Source organism: Delphinapterus leucas, chromosome 3 (assembly GCF_059928025.1).
Source record: "Delphinapterus leucas isolate spDelLeu-1000000601 "Yukka" chromosome 3, BTC_Dleu_Yukka2, whole genome shotgun sequence".
NCBI classification, from domain to species: Eukaryota; Metazoa; Chordata; class Mammalia; order Artiodactyla; family Monodontidae; genus Delphinapterus; species Delphinapterus leucas.
Genome location: NC_143131.1, coordinates 79,820,024 through 79,837,311, shown reverse-complemented (window position 1 = coordinate 79,837,311; position 17,288 = coordinate 79,820,024). Strand labels below are relative to the sequence as shown.

The following is a 17,288-nucleotide window of genomic DNA, read 5'->3' as shown; positions in this document are numbered from 1 at the left end:
GTTCTCCTTCTGAAACTCCAATAATTCACAAATTGTTTCTTCTGGTGGTGTCCCACAAATCATGTAGGCTTTCGTCACTTCTTTTTCATCCTTTTTTCCTTTGTTCTTCCCTGACCAGATAATATAAAATTTCCTGTCTTCTAACTCGCAAATTCTTTTTCTTGCTTGATCCATTCTGCTGCTGATGGTCTGTATTGCATTTTTCATTTCATTCACTGTATTTTTCAGACCCGGAATTTCTGTTTGGTGCTTTTTTTATTTTATGATTTCTATGTCTCCGTTAAACATCTCATTTTGTTCATGTACTGTTTCTTGATTTAATTAAATTGTCTTTCTGTGTTTTCATATTACACAGCACAGTTCTAGAGGCTTTCTTATACATATATTGTCTTACTGAAATTCTCTGATAAAAGTAAAATTTAAAGGAACTTAAAAATTATTGATTTTTTTGGTATTCAAATAATAACAGTAAATAACAACTAAGTAAAAAGTAACACTGCTGGTATAAAATGTCAGAGTTGTGAACCAAAAGATTGTTTTCCTTCATAAAGCAGTTACCAGATATCATGAAAGGATTCCTCTCAACCTCCTGTGAATACAGGTTTTCAAGACAATTACCACAACAACATACATACCAGGGTTCCATTTATGTCCTGACTCAGATTCTTCAACTCCCCCACAACGAAAGCAACCAGGTAAGTGCTCATCTTCACACTCTCAGAAAACTCATCCTGAACAAGTCCATCTTCCATAATGACTGATGACTTCTACAAGCAATGGGGAAAATGACAGTTCTGTAACTATGAGAATAAATGACAGTGACATATAAACTGGGAAACTGAAGACTCAAATAGGAAATAAGTAGTGAAGATGCTGGCATATTTTAATCTCTCAGCACAAGTTTCCAAACAACACGGCCCTCAGTCTCAGTCTGTTCTACATCCTTCATCATGAGGACATACTGAGTACAGTAAAAATCCTTAAGAAGTTCCTAGTCTCAAACAATGGCTTTAAATAAATGTAAGTTAGAAACAGTAAGTAGCAGTGGCTGTGTTTCTCCCCTTTAAAACACCATCAAAACCAAAAATCCTTCCTTATGACCTAGGAGTACTCCATTCTACTGCTACAAATACATTCACACAAGGATGAGCTACACAGCTGGTTAATCCCGCCAAATGATCTGAAATGGCTTCGTAAAGGACCGTGTTGATGACCACAAGAAGGCTTAGTGGGATTAAAGGTGATAAGTCACTAGAAAAGTCTGCAGTACACACAAGATGAGGGAAGGTGGGTAACCTTCCAGGATTTTCCAACCATGAATTTAAAATATATTTTGGGTTACTAGGCAAGTAAGCATTTGACCTCTCTTAGAGAAAGATTAAGGTGAAGAGTACAGCTAGGAGTAAAGCTGCTGAAGTGACGTCCTTCTTGAAGGACAGACCACGTCCTCTCCTTGACTCAAGGGCTGACTCATAGTCTGTGAGATGTGGCTGCTCCTCCCCGCCAGTCACATGGCTTCTGAGAGGTTCCTATCAGCTGCACATAGCTCTCAGGTGTAACAAAAGGACCCCCCCAAGTTCTGTTTAGCATAAAAACAGTTCTGCCTGATTTCACCCCCACTACTTCCATGCAGAGCCCACAGCCAAGAAAGATGTCCATGTTCTTGTTGTTCAACCTCCATGTTACCTTCTCGATTTCTCAGTACCCAGTAAAACACCAAGGACAATCATGATTCAACACTACCAAATATCACTGTTTAGAATAGCAAATTCACCATGTCTTTGAAAATATCACTGTGCTCTTTAGTAGCAGTTCACAGTATTAATATTTGCAGAACTTTAGTACAATAGCACAGACTTCACATTTCCTGCCCATACCTTCCACATCCAGTCTTTCTCTTTCCTCAAGTGCTTCTCAGGCTGACTTCCCAATTGATTCTAATACGTATTTTACTTTTATTTAAGCATTTTAAGAAAGAATAAGAATGTATATGATTTTAATCATTCTCAAGAGTATGGCAAAGAAGAATTCAAGTATTCAAAACAAAGAGACCCACTCAAAGATTTTACATTCAAAGAACAGAACAGTACCTTAGGCATATTTGATAAAGCAGTGTATTGCTCATCTCTTATGATCCTGATGATAAATGTGGCTTTAAATGCTGGTTCATCAAAACAAGGAAAAGCAGATCTTGCTGCCAAGGGTTCAAACTGAGTTGCTGCAAAGTACCTAAAACAAATGCAAATCCATCCAATAGTTATTGAGTACCTACTATTCAAGGCACCTTGCCAAGTTCTAGGGATACTAAGATAAATATCATACAAGCCCAGACATTAAAGGATTCTCAATCAACTGGGAGAGGCAGAGGTGATACAGTAGCAAGTTATCAGGCTGCGAATCACATCCTAATAGTGCAAACAAAGCAGTGGAAACAAAGGGTAGGAAACAAAGTCTGCCTAGCGGTAGAGACACTGTAAGGAAACTGGTGACAAAATATGAAGAGGGCCTTTAAAAATGAGGAATATTTGAAAAGGTAGAGAAAGGAAGACAGTGCAGCCTAGAAAGAGTAGGAAGCACAAGGAGGGACTGAGCAGTGCATATTCAGGGACTGGGGGTGGGTGTCCAATGTGGCTGGAGATGAAGCCACAAAGATAGGCTACAGCTGGCCACTGAGGTCTTAAAAAGGTTTCTGATGAAAGATCACTATAAAAGATTGTCATCCATTGCCATTATTCTCTGTACAGACGATGGCTTCATAACACTAAACCTCAAACTCACAACCTGCACTTTCATGAGGACTGAAAAAACTAGGTGTCCTATAGTATGCTGGTGTTCTTTACTCTCTTCAAAAATGAATCAAAAATTTTCCTCCTCTCCTACAGCAACAACACTTGAGAATTACACTATAAGTCCTCAATTAAAGGTTGGGAGAAAAGCATAAGAAGAGGAGAAATGCAGATTTTTAGTTAAGCAGAGGAATGAAATAGATCTGCATTTGGGAAATCATACAAACATGGTCATAAGGAATCAGGACAAGTGTGGCCCTGGTGTGCACATATCAGCTACCAGTCAATATGGTACATAGATAACCACCGCTGTGGACATGATTGCCTCGCTTGCTTAGGACTTAGTCCACCTAGAGGGGTGGGGTAGGGAGGGTGGGAGGGAGACGCAAGAGGGAGGGGATATGGGGATGTATGTATACGTATAGCTGATCCACTTTGTTATACAGCAGCAACTAACACAACAATGTAAAGCACTTATACTCCAATAAAGATGTTAAAAAAAAAAAAAAGGCAAGTAGAAAAGAGTGTAAGATTTAGAGTCAGAAGACCCAAACTCTGCAACTTACCAGCCATATGACTTCAGCAAATCAGTGATCTACATCTCATTTCCTTATTTGTTAAACTAGGGTCAAGGTAGGATCCCCTACCAAACATTTAGGGTTTTTGCTAGAATCGAATAAGACTATTCATAGTAACAACCACTTGTATGCCGTAAATTCCTACACAGATGTCTATTATAAATGCTGGATAGTCATAACTCTTCCTTCACGCTTAGAATTACTGTGCTTCTGTCCTAGTAAGGATTTGCCCAAATAACTGTTTGTTAGGGTAAACTGCAAGAACGACAGCAATCAACATATGTGAAACAATTTAAAAATATGTTTCAAACATTCCATTTCTTCACCCAACTCCCAAATCCTTACCCAGTTAACTGAAGATTTTGGAGGAGGGCCACAGGGGACCAAGGGATAAAGTTTGATGACATCCATACTATTCATATGAGAGTCTACTTGGACCATCATTTTGGATAAAAACTGGATTATAATGTTCTAAGACAAATAAGATCTTAAATTATTATTAAAAGAGATGCAATGAGAACTATCTTACATAGAAGCCCCTTTGAAAAGGCTGCTGCTTGATGATACTTATAAGCTATTCTATCTAAGCTGAACACCTCAAAGCTTGTTCTTTCATTAGTGACTGCATTTGCCTTCAGAAATACTAGTTGCAGTTTGAGCACCACCTCCAGGAGCACTGAAGACAGTTATGAATTAGCTGAGGGTCAGTAAGAGAATTCTAAGCACTGGTGATAACAATGGGTAAAGAGGTGAAAACTAAGGAAGCGGTGCACCACAGTGGTTAAGAATGTGGTCTTTGTAGTTAAAATGACTTTGGGTTTGAGTTCCCCTCTGCTACTTGCTAGCCATAAGATGCTGAATGAATTACTTCATGTGGCTCTGCTTCCTCATCTGTAAAGTGAATAAAATATAATTTCCACCTCTTAGTGAGTTTGACAAGATAAAAGACTAAACATATAAAATGCTTGCAACAGTTTCTAGCACTTCAGTTCTCAAGTAAATATGGGCTGCCATTATTACTGGAACTCAGGAAAGCGCACATGAAGTTCATTAAGGCAGGTGAGGGCTGTGAGAGGAAAAAAAAAAAAAAAAAGGCCCAGATCTTGAAAGAAATTGAACTAAATCTTGTTAAAAATGAGGAACTGCTGAAGGATCATAAACCAAAGACCAACATGGTCAGACCTGTACTTCTAGAAATAGTCTGGCAGCAGTGTGGAAGATGGGGGAAAGAGGAGGGGCAAAGCTGTAGTAAGATTAGAGGTCAGGGGTCCAGTTCAGAAGATGACTCAAGAGTTCGAGAAAAAGACACTGAGAGATTGAAGAACAAAGAAATAAAACACATCTCCAGCCTAAATTCCTTTGCTAGTTTTTTAGTATCAGTTTGTTATCTAGAACCTTAAATCTATGGTCAACAACTTCTAGATTTAACTGCAAGGTTACTGACCATCTCCACTTCTTAGGTGACACAGGTAAAGTTCCTTTACCACAAGCAGTGTCAGTATGTTTGACATTTACACTTACTTTGATTTTCAAATCAATAGGAAATATATCCCTTAATTACTTTATCTACTTGTTTTGAATTACAGTTTTCAGGCCTCTTGAAAGGTATAAATACTTAATTACTTTATCTACTTGTTTTGAATTAGTTTTCAGACCTCTTGAAAGGTATAAATAATCTTCTAAACTTCTATCTTGCATCAAGATATACAATCATGTGGGGCATCCATTTTATGGAACCAGGTAGGTTAACGGATTTATATATTTTTTGTAATAGCAGAGTTTCACAAATTTTAAAGTACTATTTAAAAAAAATACTCTATTTCATAATTTTAAGAATGTCTTCCCATAGTATGAGTGTGTTTCGTGTTTGGTAATTGCAATCATTGTTGCTTTTGTTGTGGTCATCCATTTACAATGTTTGGTGTCAGTTTATTTATCTCCCGTAAAAATAAAATACAGTGTGTGTGTGTGTGTGTGAGAAAAAAAAAAAAAAAAAGAATGTCTTGCATTTTTCTAGCATTTTCCACAACTCCATCCAGCCCACAACAAAAGGGTCAACAAGTGACCCTCTAAAACCACCTCACTCTGCCACACAACATTGACTCTTCCCATTATATACAGGCAGGCCCAAGAGGATCCGAGGGCAATAATCTGTTTGGAAGAGATGACTAGGGTATTTGTCGTAAAGGTCTGATTGCATACTAAGAACACTGTTTTTATGTATATCCTATAATTCCTAGAGATGATGGAGATTATAGAAGGAGAAGTAAAGCCTAGAAGCCCCAAGCTACCCCTGCAATTATAAATTTGCTTTTCATGTCAGATCTCATGGCAAGCGCCAGCATGCCATTTATTTTAAAAGTATTACGTTAAGGGGAAAGAGAAAAATTACTTATCTGAATAGGACTATAGATATTGCTTTGTCTCTTTCTCTAGTTAAGAAGGATCAAAAAACTTAAGACAGATTTAAAATATTCATTTCTATTTTTCTCAGTATACCAACATACATTAGCCAAATGGCCCTCAATGGTAATTCACATACCGGTTTGCAAAGGAACATGAGAGAATGCTCCAATGCACTAAGCAGATCTGACAAGGACTTTGCACACGTAAGAGAAGTGACATTACTGCTACTTAAGAATAGTCTGTATGCAACTGTGCACTGCATCTTTCCAGAAATTCAAATTACATCTATGAATACTAAGATTAAAGAACAAAATATATGGTTTAAATGGGGAGCTGAATAATTTTATGTTTTAAGTAGCTTTTTTAAAATGAATCTCTCCAAGATTTCTTTTTTTTTACTTTTCCATCAGAAATCCAAAATAGAATGGCATTAAAAAAACAAAAACCAGCAAAGATTAAGGATACTAAAAATTACATATATAAGTATACAACACTTCTTCATGCTTTCTTTCTCCATCTCAGTAAGCACCTCCTAAAAGTGCCACACAATAGGAAACTGAGACTGAAAGAATAACCTGTGTTCTTCTATATCTGGTTCACATGGAGACCTTGAAGGTGATAGAAAACTACATTCATCTTATAAGATATGAAAAGCTCAAGATAACTTAAGTGTTTGTGATAGAGAATGTAACTGACATAATCCTTGTCCACTTCCTTCCATCAGCATGCCCCCAGCCCCACCGTGACATATCATATATATGATACATACTCAAGGCTTTGACTAAGAGAGAAAGAGTATACTCTTCCAAATCACCATTCTACTATTTTTCACCTAACCTCTTAAATTAAAAAAAAAAAAATTGCAGTTAATGTCTCTAGTGTGGGCAACGGGATCCATATTGCAGAAGTCATCAGAGAGCAAAGAAGCAGAATCATTTAAGAGGGCTACATACTTTTTCTCATTACTTTCATCTGTGTAGGAGATGCCATAAAACCCATAGTAAGAACTAGATATATTTGCTGAATACTCTATCTTCAAGGTATAATTGTGCCCTTCAAGAAGGGCCTCGGGGGCAACAATGGCGATTTGTTCATGAAATGGATATTCCAGGACATCAACTTGTTTTTCTTGGCTTGAAACTGCTGACATAAAGGTCACTCTTGAAATATTATGGCCTGTGCTGTGAAGAACTATGTTCCATGTGGCCTGAAGAGCCTGAAGTGAAATCGTCACAGAGCCCCTGAATGTCATCGAGGTTAGGTTTGGGTGTAGGTTAAGTTCATAGCGTACTGGCATAATGGCAGTGGGAAGCCTGATTTGTGCCCATGGAAACAACTTCCCATTAGTTGCAATTGGCTGAATCAATCCCATTGACTGGTTTTTTTTATGGCAGCCTTCTTTAGTAAAGGTACATCTGGGCAGTAGATAAATCACCATGATTACAGAAACAGCAACCACAATGACAAAAGCGCAGACCACCATGGTCCTCGCAGACGGTACTGAACAAGTCCCATCTGAGCTCTGCCTGTAGCCGGCTGCACTGTTTCGAAGGCCCGAGCTCCTGTTCATGAAGGACATGCCCAGCAGCTTTGCGGACGACTCATAATCCTCTTCGTCCTCATCCATCTCATGCTCACCAAGACCCCGCACCAGCAGTCGTGAACCCCGGGGCTCATATTCCACCTCATCAGGCTCTAGAGGATGTAAACAAGGTTCTTTGGCTAAATCCACCACATCTGGTTCTTCCTCAAACATGCTGTTTTCAATCATATTCCTGGGGAGCTGAAGCCGATCTAAAAAAACCAAAACATAAGGACCAGGCACAGAGTTAGAAAAAAAAAAAAAAGCTCATAATACCACGTTTAATCTAAGGATTTTTTTTTAATCACTAAGACTTATTTCCATCTCAGAGGTGCTGAATTAAATGTTTATAATATTCTTGTGTCATCCATTAAAAACTCAAGCATAGATAAGAGCATATCACAGTCTTAAAATAAGAAAGCTAAACAAACAGGCTAGTAAAAAGGCAGCTGAGATTAAATACTGATTTCCTTAATACACTCCTGCCCAACAACCTGGGCCCTTGTCCTGAGCTTTAGAGGGCCCTGCTTTTGCCTGCCTCTAGCTGTGCATGTCTGCAGCAGGGTGAGGAGTCAGTAAGATCAAAGAATGCCCATCCATAGTCCATGTCCCTCTTCTGCAGTCTAGGTACCAGAATCCCCAGAATTCCTGCCTAAAAGGCTCAAACCTGCTTTCTACGGCCTTTGTGGGTCTCCTCTCTGAGTCCCATTCTCCCTAGGGAGGACCACACCTGGAATGCCCATTCATAGCTTGAATGATGGGTAAGCAACAGGCTGGATTACTTATTTCCCCTTGGAAGAGGGATGTTTCTGTTCCACAGCAAACTGCAAGGGTCAAATTATATAGGAATTTTCCATAATCAAGAAATAATTTTTAGGACTTCCCTGGTGGCACAGTGGTTAAGAATCCACCTGCCAATGTAGGGGACATGGGTTCGAGCCCTGGTTTGGGAAGATCCCACATGCCGCGGAGCGACCAAGCCCGTGCGCCACAACTTCTGAGCCCGTGTGCCACAACTACTGCAGCCCGCGCGCCTAGAGCCTGTGCTCCGCAACAGGAGAAGCCACTGCAGTGAGAAGCCCGGGCACTGCAACAAAGAGTAGCCCCCGCTTGCCACAACAAAAGAAAGCCTACACACAGCAACAAAAGACCCAATGTAGCCAAAAATAAATAAATAAATTTATAAAAAAAAAAGGAAATAATTTTTAAAAAGACAAAAGAACTATAAAAATCAGATAAAACTACAATCCAACCTGTCTTTTCATGCTTCCAGAGCATTTAGAAGTACAAGAGATTCCCCTCTGTAACAACCACATAATACACCATAAGTGTAAGTGGATCCTGGGGTGGGGTAGCGGTGGGAACTTTTAAAACCACACAAAAAAGCTGCACTCTCCAACTTGCCAAGAATCACTAAGAAAAAAAAAAGACTCAAAAAGTAGAGGAGTAAATAATAGCATACAGATCAATAATTCCTAGGGCTAGATTGAAAGTTTGACAAGTGAAACCCTCATTAACCTTTCCCTACAAGGTACTTTATACAGATCATTTCTAATCCTCACAATAATTCTATAAAATGGCAAGTATTATACTATTTCAGACACAAGAAAACAAAGAAGCCAAAAACAGAAATAGGAGTTAATTTACCTTCACAAAGTCACAGTTATTTAGTCACAAAACTGATACTAGAACTCAGGTCTAAAACTCTGAACCCAAATTTTAGATTCTTTCCATTATTATATTGCATCTCCCTACTCAACTAGCTCAAAGGATGAGAGCTTGTACCTATTTATTTCTTTTGTATTTGGCAGTGAAGTTGCTTAGAGTATTATTTCACCATCAGCAAGACAAAACTTACATAAAATTCCTTAATATCTAGCTTGACATAAATGCCATGTGTTTAGTGCTACTCAGTAAGTACTAACTAAAGAGTGGCAACTAATAATACATGAAACCAAGTACCAATAAACATCAGGATAAAATTTAGTGTCTTACTACTACAAGTGTGGTCTGCGAACCGAAGCATCTACATCACACAGCAACTATTTAGAAGAGCAGACTCTCAAGTCCCTTCCCTTAATCTGAATTTTAACAAATCCTCAGGAGATTTATGTGCACATAAGTTTGAGAAGCACTGGTCTAAGCCTTCTCCATGGTCAGATCCTGGGCAGCATTGGACTTTGCATCCTTGCGTGTGCTCTGGCCATCCCAACTGCTTGCTCATCTGAGACAAGACAGGCTGCTCTTCTATGCCATGCTCCACTTCTGTTTTCCTGTCTGTTCCCTTTGCCTGCAATGTCATCATTTCTCCCACCCCAGTCCACCTAGTGAACACTTGTTATCCCATAACTCATCTTAACTTGCTACAGTGTAAATTTAAAAAGTTATTTTCTTTTTGTTTCTTCCTTTCTCTTCATTGCCTTTCAAAAATACAGTTTCTTTTCACTTCATCTCACTCCTTTTAGCTTTGGGGAGCATAGAGACTCCAATGAGGTTGCCTTTTCCTACCTCCTCTCCATCCCCAAATTTATAAAAGCTATGCTGCTTTAAAAGTTTTCTTTGAATAAAACTTTTTTTTTTTTTTGCAGCACGCGGGCCTCTCACTGTTGTGGCCTCTCCCGTTGCGGAGCACAGGCTCCGGACGTGCAGGCTCAGGGGCCATGGCTCATGGGCCTAGCCGCTCCGCGGCATGTGGGATCTTCCCGGACCAGGGCACGAACCCGTGTCCCCTGCATCAGCAGGCAGACTCTCACCCACTGCGCCACCAGGGAAGCCCTGAATAAAACTTTTAATCACTTTCCAGGTGTGTGGGTTCAGCAATCTGCCATCTACCCATCTCCTGTGACTTGTCTAGAAATGTAAGAAGGGTGACAGTTATAACATTCTGCTTTGGGAATTTGATCTCCTAAACTTCCTATAGTGCCCCAACTTCTTGTGACATAATTTTGTTTTGTTTTGATAGTTAATTGTGTTTGAGACTCATTCATTTCATTAACAGAGCAAATACTGCTGTAATCGAACTCAAAAAATTTCTTAAATTATTAATGAACTCTCAGTGGTTAGAAATTTTCTGTGGTAGTTTTAAGTACCTGGCACAGCAATGCAGATTAGGTTACTTAATTTGCTTTTTCACTTTACAATGTCTAAAAGGCCTTTCTGACTTTTTTACCTCATATAGGAAGATTATGTTCTCTTAGGTATTTGCCCATGCGTTCTGTTCTTTATCAGACCTGATGCCTGAAGTAGACAACTATGGGGTCTGAGCGGTTTTATTTAATAAATTTCTAAACTAACTGTAGATATAATCTCAGCTTAATATTTACAGCATTCCCATACCTGATTTCCACCCACTTAGAACTTGGCTTTTCTGTCTTTGATTTCTCAGCCATGCCCTGTTTAAAGCCAAGGGGTATTCTGCAGTCTGACCATTTTAGCATCTCCTGTCTGCACTTCATTAACTTCCAAATCTTTTGACCTGGGCTTAGTCAGATGCCTGGCAACACCCAGATAACTTACTTTAATTATTTATCACCCAATCAGGTTAATACCTATGTAGAATTTTAATCTTTCGTAAATGGAACACATCAACCCATCTGCTGTATTTTTACTGCATATTAGAATCAAACTTTTGTATGTGTGTACAATCGTATCAAGTTAAATACATCAAACCAAGGGAAAACACCTTTGTTACAGGTAGCCCGTGAAGACTGTACTTCAAGTCTATTCAAGAAATCTTGCTTTGGATTCCTAAGTGAGTACACTTTGATCTCAGCATTAAAATTTTAATGTAACACAGGACTACCCCTTGTTCTAAAGGGATTTATTTGTATTGAAAGAAGGGATCCTAAAGAGACAGGAAATTTTCTAAAACCTCTTAATTCCACATATACAAGCTATCTATAAGCCCAAAACAAAGGACGTCCTAGTTGAAATATTTCGGTTTTCAATAACGTAGGCCCATGTGGTTATAATCTAAGAAAACTGAAGATATTTCTTTTCATCAGATACCGTGAACGGGTGCTCCTCGGTGTTGTCTGTGGACCAGTGCCAATCCACAAACTGTTTGTTACCCGTCTGCTACAGGATACACACAGAAAATTGGTATTTAAAAACTTTTATAGCTAATTGGCGGTAATGTTATGTCTATCGAATTTAGTAATTTTAAAAATGGAGCTTATATTTTACATGTGTTTTTTCATTTCAGTTTTCCAATGATTCATTTTTTTATATGCTACAAAATTTCTGCAACAAAAAAACAAGGAACCTTGATTCTTCAGCTCAGATAACATGAGAAGCAATGGGCTGGATTGTCACTATTACGGCAATCCAGGTGGATATAAAGTTAACAACTACTACAGTAGCAGTGGAAGTGAAAAGGAGGGAATGAGTACAAGTTATGTTAAAGAGTGAGAATACACAGGAACTGATGATGCTCTGTTGGGCTGGACAGGCCTGTAGGATGGAGACAGAGAGAAGTCTATTCAATTCCCTATGATATTCTGGCTTGGATAACTGGAAGGAGGAATGCCACTCACTAAGATGAGAATACAGGTTTCATATTCTCCCTCTTGGTTTTGTGTGTGTGTGTGTGTGTGTGTGTGTGGTGGTGGGGGACTGAGAATGGAGTTGTGAGATGGCATTTGATATGGGACATGACATATTTATCTGTCAGAGAGCCAGATGGAGATGTTTGATTAATAGCATACTTTAGAGTTAAAAGCCTAACTTTAGACAGAGGTTCAAATCCTGGCTCTTCCACTGACTGCTTGATCTCAAACTGGCTAACAAACAACCCTTAGCTTCAATTTCCTCACCTATACGTATGGAAAACAATACTATTTTGTAGGACTGTTATAAGGATTATGTTATGTGGGCCTGGACTCAAAAGAGGCATCTGGGTGGAAAATTCTGATTTCAGAATCAGCTGTGTATACGTGATAATTAAAATCATGCAGATAGATGAGACTACTGAAAGGGAAGTAAGTCAGAGAACATCACCATTTAAGAGGGGCAGCAAAGGAGAAGAAGAATGTACCAGAGGCAGGAAAATCAGGACAGTAGAAAGCAAAGGAAGAGTTTCATGAAGAAGGAAGTGGTTGGTGTTAAATGTCTTAGAAAGGTCAAGTACAGGGGACTTCCCTGGTGGTCCAGTGGGGTTAAGACTCCACGCTTCCGGTGCAGGGGGTACGGGTTCGATCCCTGGTTGGGGAACTAAGGTCTTGCATGCCATGGGGTGTGGCCAAAAAAAAAAAAAAGAAAGAAAGAAAGGTCAAGTACAATGAAGCTGAGCGAGGCCACTAAATTTGGCAACCAGAGAATCTGACTTTTATGAGGCACTTTCAGTGGAGCAGTGAAAGCAGAAGCCTGACTTCGGTGGCCCAAAGAAAGAATGGGAAGTTAACAAGGCAAGGCAAGTGCTACAGAAAATTCTTCCACGGTACACAGCTGTGTACCATGAGAAAACATAGGGTCAAACTAAAAGAAAATACGGCATAGGGAAGTGTTAAATACTTTTGTTTTTGTGTCTAAGATGGAAATAACTTAAGGTGTATTTTTGTGAGGATGGAAAAGCAAAGAACAACAAAATGTGAAGGTGGAGCAGACAAGAGGAAATGCTGGAGGAATATTCCAGAGGGCTAGGAAGACATCAAGAACTCCAGTAGAGAGACTTAACTTCGATGGGAGCTTGGCACTCTCCCCCTCCAGGCCTGGAGGACAGAGGGTGGAGTTTAGGGAAGAAGTGTGGATACACAGGAGCACGCAAAGCAGAGAGCCTCCGTGTTCTCTGTGACAGAGGTGGCAAGGCCATCTGCCCAGAGCCAAGGCAGTTGTGGAGAAGGCATAGGAGGCTTGAGGAGAAAAATAAAAAACAGATGCTATGGGAGAGGACCAGGCAGGGGTGACCCAGGGACAAAGCATGCCTGGAAGTTCAGTAAGCCCACCGGAATTTGTCATACCTCCAGTCTCTATAAATGTCTTTAGAGTGCTTACCAGCCCAGGACTAAAAGAAGAGAAAGCGTATTATATGTAGTAATTTACCATAATTAAAAATTTTTTTAAAATGAAAATTTAAAAAGAGAGAGAAAGCAGATGGTTAATCCAGGGTTAAACATGTAGGGAGGACGTGATGAGAAACTAAAGGGAAAATGCACAGAGGGTGATGGCAAGAGAGTAAGTGCTTAAATGAGGGGTTCAGTTTAGAAAAGGGGACAAAAAGTAAAGCTATGGCAAACAACATAGTGAACGATTCGAATAAAAGGAGCAAACTTCCCACAGACATTAGTCCCTTTAAACTGCTATCACATTTTCTGAGAAAATGAAATGAAATGGGATGTATTTTCAAATCAACAAACCAAAACAACTTTAAAGAATAAGCCTAATCTAAATAAGGCTTCTTGGGCAGATACAAGAATTGGTATATTCAATTAGGTATACTATAGCAACTTGCTATACTCAAACTAGGCCCTAACAATAAAGGATTACTCTTCTTCTGAGGCCCTTAAGACATATTTGAATACAACTAAAAGCTCTATGTGTGAGACAGCATTTATATCTTCTAGACCATTTCCAAATGGAAGCTTCATTAAATTTCTAAAGGGATGGCTAATTATCAAATAAAGTAACTATTTCTCTAATGAGCAATCCTTTTCCATCAAAAAGAGGCTTTATTTTAAAGAAGTTTAAACTGAAAAAGAAAAGAAAAAGACTAGAATTTATAACAAAAAAGTGATTTTTCTATACAAGTCTTATCTGGCAAAACATTACCCAACCCCCAGACCACAATCAAAGAAAACCTCTTCCTATTAACCACAATGCCCACTTTAATAAGTTACAAGTTTAGATATATCATTTTCTCACCAGAATCTGAAGGGCAGTCATTAACACTGAATAACTTTGGAAGAAGTTTTAAGTACTGTAGTTCCTTTCTCTGACACATCCTGTTTGCTTACACCTCAAAGTATAAGCAGTGTCATAAAATACAAACACAGAAAGTCCTGCATACATTCTTACTTTTGCCACTAATAACAGTGCATTTTCACAAACCTCATTTAATTTTCCAGTTGACAGGCCCAAGGTCATAGCCCAGGATGCAGGATCCAAGTAAGGTCCCTCTCTCTTCCATTCCCCTCACCCCCCTTGTCTCCCTTGTGAAGAGAGAAGAGAAATGAATGGACAATTGGGGGTGGGAGGTGGGAAGATCAGAGAGAAATGATTCAGTTCATGAGCACCATAAGCTCACTTTTACCTATCTGGCTCTAAGAGAGACTAAGATTTATTTTTCCCTTTCAAGCTACCCTAAAGTTCACTTCAATACATATAAAAATGCTGTGGGAGACTTCCACTTCCAATATGACAGAGTAATTGGTACCAGACATTCCCTCCTCTCATAAACAACTATTAAACTGGACAAAATGATGCAACTATTTTCAGGTACCCACCAACAGACAGAGCAAGAATGTGACCTCTGAGAGAAGGAAAGTGTGAGCCCACATTTGCTTCGTTCTCTGCCTTGGGACATATTCCTAACTGTAGTACAGTGAGCTGGAGTCCAAGCAGAGCAGGGCTGGGAGGCAGAGACAGGGCACTGCAGGGGAGGGAGCTGTACAGAGGGGGGACCACAGAAGTTTGTATAAGGGTTTCCTGAGAGTCCTTAACCAATGCAGGACACATAATTACATAAGGCTTACAAAAGAGTGGCTGTATTAAGGTTAATATGGAATAGAAATACAAGAGGTCAAGCAGCTTAAGGGAAACACTGGCAGTCTAACCCAGTCCGAACAAAGAGAACTCATTAACACTCTGAGCGTGAGACACTAGAAAGGCTTCGCTTTAGGAGTAAAGACACACCCAGAGTAAGGCCTACTCTAGATCCACATTAACAAAGTCTAAAACCAAGCCCTAATAAAAATCCACAGTAGAAACAGAATATGGATGATGAGTCTTGCTAGGTTAAAGGAGCCTGAGAAGAAACCTTGAGCTTTCCACAGATCTGCCATAGCAAAATATAAAGCCAAGCCTATACAAGATGATCAGCCAGGAACTAAACTGCCTACTAAAACAAAAATCAACACTCTACAGAGCAATTTTTTAAAAATACAGTATCTAAAGTAGGTAAAGACTTTAAAGCAGCTATTATAAACATGTCTCAAAAAGTAAAGGAAAATGTGTTTATAAACAATGACAGAGGAGAATATATGAACAGATGGGAATCTCAGCAGAAAAATCAAAACTAGGAAAAAGAACCAAATGGGAGAAAAAAATGGAACTTCTAGGACTGAAAGGTTCAATAACTAAGATGAACAAGTCATTGAAGAGACTTAATACAGGATTGGACATAGCAGAAGAAAGAGTCTATGAACTTGACAGATCACTATCAATTACCAATTTGAGGAATAAAGAGAAAAAAAAGAGTCGAAGAAAAATGAACACAGCATCAGAGATTTGTGGGACAATATCAGATGGTCTAACACATATGTAATAGGAGCCCCAGAAGAAGACCATGAGAATAAAGTAGACAAAATATCTGAAGAAATAATAGTTAAAATTTTATTGTTTGATGAAAACACTATTTACCAGATCCCAAACTTAAAATCTAATCAAACTCCAAGACAATAAATACAAAGAAAATCATATCTAGCTTCATCATGGTTAAACTACTGAAAATTAAAGAGAAAGAGAAAATCTTTAAAGGAGCCCCAAAACAATATGTTACATACAGGAGAAAAATAATTCAAAGAATGCTAACTCCTCATCACAACAATGGAGACCAGAAGATGATAGAACAACATTTTTAAGGGGCTAGAAGAAAAAAAATTGTCCATTCAGAATATTATATCTAGTGAAAAATCCTTCAAAAACAAGATAAACGTACTTTCAAATAAAATGAAAGCTGACAAAGTTCTTCTCAAGCAGATGTGCACTACAAGAAATTATAAAAAAGGTTCTTCAAGCTGGAGGGAAATGATACCATATGGAAACTCAGATCTTCAGGAAGAAAAGAAAGATACCAAAAAATGATGAATAAGTTATTAAAAAATAAAAGTTTATATTTTTTATTCTTCTTAAATTTCTTTTAAAGACTATGTTTTAAAACTATCTGCATAAAACAAGAATAACATGTGAGCAGTTTTGAACATATATAGAAATAAAAGGTATGATAACAAGAGCATGAAAAATGGAGACAGTGAATAAGAATTAAATTATATTTGTGAATTGAGAAGGAGAAATGGACGTGTCAACTGAGGAGTAGGAGCTGTGAAGCAGGAAGTGAGAAAGGTCAGGTGTAAAATGTGAAGTGGTACAATTCTGACTATAAAAAGACTTTAAAAAGTTAAGGTTGCATATTATTAGCCCTAGAATAATCAATGAAAAAGTAGTTTAATACATGCATAGGTATGAAACCAATAGTGTAAATAAAAGGAAATATTAAAAAAATACTCAACCCAAAAAGAAGGTATTAGAAGAGAAAGAAACAAAAACAAAAGGGACAAATGAAAACAATGGTAAAATGGTAGACTTAAACCCAACCACATAAATAATTTCATGAACTGTAAGTGGATTAAACATTCCAACTAAAGGGCAGAGACTGTCTCCCAGAGATCTTCATCTCAATTCTAAGACAAAGCTCCATTCAAGAACCACCAAGCTACAGTGCAGGACACCCTATGCCAAACAACTAGCAAGACAGGAACACAACCCCACCCATTAGCATAGAGGCTGCCTAAAATCATAGTAAGGTCGCAGACATCCCAAAACACACCACAGGTTGCAGTCCTACCCACCAGAACGACAAGATCTAGGCTCATGCACCAGAACACAGGCACTAGTCCCCTCCACCAGGAAGCCTACACAAGCCACGGAACCAAACTTAGCCACTGCGGGCAGACACCAAAAACAATGGGAACTATGAACCTGCAGTCTGTGAAAAGGAGACCC

The 17,288-nt window shown here is 38.7% G+C and overlaps 1 protein-coding gene across 5 annotated transcripts in view; it reads right to left on the bottom strand.

The window, feature by feature from the left end:
- LNPEP (leucyl and cystinyl aminopeptidase) overlaps nt 1-17,288 on the bottom strand; it is a 106,553-nt gene that overhangs the window by 56,264 nt on the left and 33,001 nt on the right. For all 5 annotated transcript variants that reach the window (XM_089909139.1, XM_089909138.1, XM_022592271.3 and 2 more), the window contains 3 exons: nt 6,724-7,564; nt 2,091-2,229; nt 636-767 (listed from right to left, as the gene is read on the bottom strand). In XM_089909139.1, the coding sequence (XP_089765265.1) occupies nt 636-767; nt 2,091-2,229; nt 6,724-7,564 (1,112 nt within the window). The remainder of the gene's footprint in view (nt 1-635; nt 768-2,090; nt 2,230-6,723; nt 7,565-17,288) is intronic.